At 55.0% G+C, this 5376-nt stretch overlaps 1 protein-coding gene across 1 annotated transcript; it reads left to right on the forward strand.

Annotated features, from left to right (window-relative positions):
- Positions 1-4224: 4224 nt before the first annotated feature.
- On the forward strand, positions 4225-5035 carry LOC123160182 (auxin-responsive protein SAUR71-like). Its single transcript, XM_044577991.1, has one exon. It carries the CDS (start codon positions 4325-4327, stop codon positions 4742-4744), a length of 420 nt encoding a protein of 139 aa, XP_044433926.1. The 5' UTR covers positions 4225-4324; the 3' UTR covers positions 4745-5035.
- Positions 5036-5376: the final 341 nt, after the last annotated feature.

Consider the following 5376-nt stretch of genomic DNA (forward strand, 5'->3'; position numbering starts at 1 on the left):
AAACCTCCGATCTCCGGCCGACGAGTTCCTCCACCAAACCGTTACACATACCATCAGAAGGACGACACAGGGAGACGGGGCAACGATCGGTCGAATCTCCGGGCGCCCTAAGGCCAACTTCACCGTGTGATCCTATCCTGTCCGGCCCCGTCTGTTTGAGGTAAAACGGACAACCGAGGCGGCCCAGCGCGCGAAAGCAAACGGATTTTTATCCATTTTGTATCCGCTTTTGACCCATCCGCGGCCCAAGTTTGCGTCGCTTTTGGGGCGAAATGGACAGCGCGCAGACGGGCGAGATGCGCGCGCTTGTCCATCCCTGGCCCGCGTGTCAGTGACACAGAGCACCCCCCCCCCCCCCCCGCGGCCCCTTTGGCGCCATTCCCCCCCCCCCCCCCCCCAAACCCTCCCATGTCCCGCCCGTCCCACTCCTCCCCCGTCCATGACCAACGCCCAACCGAATTTCGGCGGGTTGGCCGTCGACCCGCCCGTAATGGCCAAGAAGAAGAAGGGCAAGGCGCCAAGAAAGTCGTTGTCGGAGTGCACGCCGGAGGAGATCGCCAAGTTGGACGCGGAATCGGCGAAGAGGAGGAGCCGAAGGGCGGTCGTCAAGATCAACATCGCCGCGGCCAAGAGAGCCGCCGAGCGCGTTGCGATTGTGGCCGCGCGACACAAGGACGAGGTCGAGGAGAAGGAGGCCATCGTCAGCAAAACGCACGCCCTCCTCATGGCCGGCATTTGTCGCCCGCCCAGTTTCTCTCGAGGGGTCGTCGGTCGCCCGGCCTCCGCACTGCCAGTCGCCGACGTCGCGGACCACGCCCTTGTCGCCCGGCTTTCCTCCGCCAAGGCACGACGCCCAGACCCGTTTCAGGGGGTCACCGGACGTGAGCGTGATCGCGCCGTGCACACCACGCACCTCGGCCGTCATCGACCTCAACGTCACTCCTGGGTCCAGCAGCGGCGGCCGTCCGTCCGTCGAGATGCAAAAAAAGCAAGCACGGCCGCCATTTACCGGCACCATGCCGTCCCTCCGCGTCTTGCTCGACGAAATGCCAACCCCAACGGCACCGGTCGACGACCCCTACTACGATCAGTTCATGGAGGAAGTGATCTACGACGGCGGCCACGTCCCTGTCTACGACCCCGAGGAGACCCAAAGCCAGGATGGCCGCGGCCAGTTCACTGCCGATGAAGGGGCCGACGACCGTGCTGACTACGACCATGGTGACTCGTGGCATGAAGACAATGACATCTATGTCGAAGGTGAAGGTGAAGAAGAAGAAAGTAATGACGTTGACATTAGTGGCGCCATTGTTCATCGACGAGCTGACACAAAGAGCGGAAGCACAAAAAAAGAGAAAGAGCATTCGCACAGGTTCATACACACAAGATGAGGACAAGTTGATTTGCCAAGCTTGGAGATTAGCCAAGATCCAAGGACCGGCACGCAACAAAAGGGCATTGTTTTTGGACGGGAGTACACAAAACATTCCATGAAAGGAAGATGTTTGAGCCCTACCAATTTGAAAGCAACTGTGGCGTCGGGTCGATTCAAAAGAGATGGTTGTTCATCCAAGAAGAGTGCAACAAGTATCAAGCCGCATTTGAGAGCGTTCAAGCATGGCCCGTGAGTGGTACCTGCGTTGGAGACATGGTATGGTCTCATTCATTGCCCTTTCCTTGCTACGGCCATGAAACTTCGGCCTTGTACATGTTTGCATGGTCACTTGTTGTTCATCATATGGTGTAGGCATTTCAATCTTTGGAGGCATTCAAGGCCCGGCACAATGACAAGCCGTTTACTCTTACGCATTGTTGGAATATGATCAACAATTACCCTAAGTTCAAGGACCAATACCGTGAACTCCAAAGGAAGAGAGGCCTGAAGACGGTCAAGTTCGCCGGAGGTGGAGATGACGAGGCGTTGAAGAGGCCGAGGGGCAAGACCAACTCCAAGGTTGATGACATTCGTGATGCCTCATCCATGGCATTGCATGACACTTTGCATGGCATGATGTCGCAAAAGGATGTGAGGGACGAGAAGAAGCGACAAAGCAAGGACGAGCAAATGAAGCAATACCTAGAGCTTCAAACGAAGAAGCTTGAGATGGAGGAGGCGGCCAAGAGAAGGAAGCTTGAAATGGTGGAGGCGGTCCGGCAGAGGCAGCTCGACATGGAGGAGGCGGCCCGGCAAAGGCAGCTCGACATCGAGGCCGAGAACGTCAAGGCCAGGCAAAGGCAGCTCGACATCGAGGCCACCAATGCCGCCACCAAAGCGAAGAAGGTGACCCTCGCGATCATGAGCGTGGACTTATCGAAGATGAGCGAGAAGACGAGGGCATGGTTCGAGACCAGGCAGAAGGAGACGCTCGACGCCGACGGCCTGAACTAGGTCGTTCGATCGGCCGTGGCCGTTCTTTTTTGGAGGCTGGCACGGGTGCCGCCCGCCCGCTGGGCCGCTGGCCGTGTGCCGGCGAGAAAAACATTCATTTTGAAGCCTGGCTGTGTTGCCGGCCGCTGGCTGTGTTGCCGGCGAGGACAACCATTCATTTTGGAGGCTGACTGTGTTGCCGGCCACTGAATTTGTTGCCGGCGTGCGTGCTAAACTGGGACCGTAGGGCTTGGCATTTGAAATGTTTTTCTTTTTCAAAAATGGACGCGAACAGAATGGGGTAAAAGGATGCGGCCGCGCGCTGGGCCCACGGCCACTGCATCCCAAGACAGGCCTGGACACGACCCCATCCCCTGCCCAAACGGACAGAATCCTGACAAAACGGACGTCCGTTAGGATCGCGCGGTGGAGTTGGCCTAACGCCATGCCGCGCCGCTTCCGGAAAAGACACCCTACAAAATGCGGAGACCGAGACACCGTTGATGTGTATGTTTGCCGCTCTACGGCCGGGACGCGTGTCTGCGTGCTCCGCCGCTCGCCGGCACAGTGCTCCTCTGGTTCGACCGTTCGAGCGATGCTGAATATAGGAGGATATCTGCATACATGCGTGCTGGTCTCCGACTCCACGTGAAAATGTTTCGCGTAGCTTTGCTAGCGTCGTTGCGTCCGGTACCGGCATAGTGCGCGCGTGCATATGCTGCTACAGCCTAGTCTAGTGACACACCTCATCTAACATGCTAGTAAGTATGGTCCTTTTTTTAAAGGGAGTATGGTCCTTTTTTTTAATCATATAGGATGGTACGCACTTCTAGAGTCTCTACCATTTGTGTTGTCACTGAGAAAATCCAAGTGCCAAAAGATAATACTACTCTTACGGATTTACAACAGTTGCTTTGTACTATAATCACTTGCTTTGTCTCTCTCTCTCCTCCATGTGCCAGGTCAGGTCAGTAGGTGGGCTCCAAGATGACAGCGAAATCTCTCTCACCTCCACGCGCGCCGTACGAAAGGGACTACGGAACAGGCCGGACGGGCCGGTCCCGGCGCGAGCCCGAATCAATCCGGTCGGTCGGAGCTAAACCGGGTGCTGGTTAAGGCGTGGCCGGGCCCACCCCACCGGCTTCTTGCCGCTTGTACCTTCCGGGTACTCCAACTGTACCCGCACTTGTACCTCGCCAGCCCATTCAATTCTCTCTCTGCTTGCCTTAAAAGAAAAAAAGAAGTCCCTGCCTGCCAGCCCTTGCTATGCACACACACATATGGCTACACTCACCATGGTCTAATTACTAGCTCTAACATGATCACTGAATAATAAAAGCACTTGCTGTGTAATTATATGAGGCTAAGACATTTTTATGTGTATATTCTAGTTCAAGGAAATAACAGCTCACTTCATTTTCTAGGACAATTTTGTTCCTACTAAATTGCAAGTTTAGTTGTGGGGTGGTACTGTGGTAACCGGTAAAGAATCCACCAAAATCATGAAAAATAGAATACTGTTACTGTTTGAGAAATACTCCTTTACAGAGGGAGTATAATACAACCGTTTGTCATTATTTTATGCTGGAACAAGCCGTTATTCATGGCGTATTTTCTTGTCAACTTTAACCAATGTAACCAATTACAGATTCGTATTCGCCAAGTTTGCGTCGATTTAGTATGAAACGGGGCGAAATTTTAAAATGAGGAAGTAACCCCGTGTACCCGAAGCAGGCTGGCTGAATAGTGCCACATTCCATCCCGAGCAAAGAATCCCGTGCAACCCACAAACTCCAGCTCTCCCGCTATATAACGAGCCACCGTGGCCGCCTCAAGTACAAACGCCTTGTATCCTCTCATCTCTAGTGTCCTCCCTCGCCAAGAACCCGCCGCCGCCTCCCGGCCTCCGCTTCCAAGAGTCTCGAGGTCTCCGGCGTCGACCGAAGCAGCAGCAGCATGAAGCGCCTCCTCAGCCGGCTCTCCCGCGTGGCCGCGGCAGACGCCTGCGCCGCCGCCGCGTACCAGCCGCTCCGGCCCGACGCGGCCGCGAAGGACTCCTCCATGGCAGTTACGTCCTCGTCCTCTTTCTTCGGCGCGCGAAGGCTTGGGCGGGGCGCGAGGGTGCCGGAGGGGCACGTGCCGGTGTGCGTCGGCGAGGAGGGCGGCCCCGTGGAGCGCTTCGCCGTGCGGGCCGAGCTCCTGGGCCAGCCGGCGTTCAAGGCCCTGCTCCGACGCGCCGCACAGGAGTACGGCTACGGCCACCCGGGCGCGCTCCGCATCCCCTGCGCCGTGGCCAACTTCCGCCGCCTCCTCCTTGGCCTCTCCGACCCCGGCTGCCAGGCCACCGATGACGACGACTCTGCGCTCTACTACTAGCCTTCCCCGTTTCACCCTCCTCGTTCGGCTGCCATAGAGGGCGTACGGCTGCTGTGTTCTGACCAATCTGCCCCTGCGTGGAGTACATTAGGTCACACGGGATTGGTGGAGGGTAGAACAGGGATTCCGCCGTATTTTCTACTGCAGCTCAACAATTTTAGGACCTGCTGCCTTGTGGGAAGTAGGGCTGTTGTAATTTCTTTTTCTTCATCTTCTTCTGAGTGTTCTTCTAGTTCTAGCTAGCTCTAGATCTAGCTCTGGTAGCTGCAATGGAGCTTCTTCTTCCTCTTTTTTGCTAGGGATTTTGAGGTCTTGATAACACATCATGTGAGTGAAATGGATGATTTTGCTACTGCAAAAGCTTGCTCCAAAATCTGCTGGTATACTAAGTAAAAAAGCAATGCACTTCCATGGATCTCTAGCAAAGTTTGCTTTTACAGTTCTTGAAGCCTATCATAGAATACAGTGGTGTGCTAGTATGATTGACCATTTGGTAGTATACTAAAATATTTAGGCTTGTGTGTAAATTTTTTTTTGGAACGTCTGGTCTTATTAAAAATCTCGGTTTTATTGCCAGGTTCAGAATAGCTGACTGCATATAGACTTATAGAGGCATAAGTGCGTGTGTATAG

Source organism: Triticum aestivum, chromosome 7B, assembly GCF_018294505.1.
Source record: "Triticum aestivum cultivar Chinese Spring chromosome 7B, IWGSC CS RefSeq v2.1, whole genome shotgun sequence".
Classification (NCBI taxonomy): domain Eukaryota; kingdom Viridiplantae; phylum Streptophyta; class Magnoliopsida; order Poales; family Poaceae; genus Triticum; species Triticum aestivum.

Excerpts from the sequence above, each read along its gene's own strand:
- LOC123160182 (XM_044577991.1), top strand. The coding sequence starts at position 4,325 with ATGAAGCGCCTCCTCAGCCGGCTCTCCCGCGTGGCCGCGGCAGACGCC.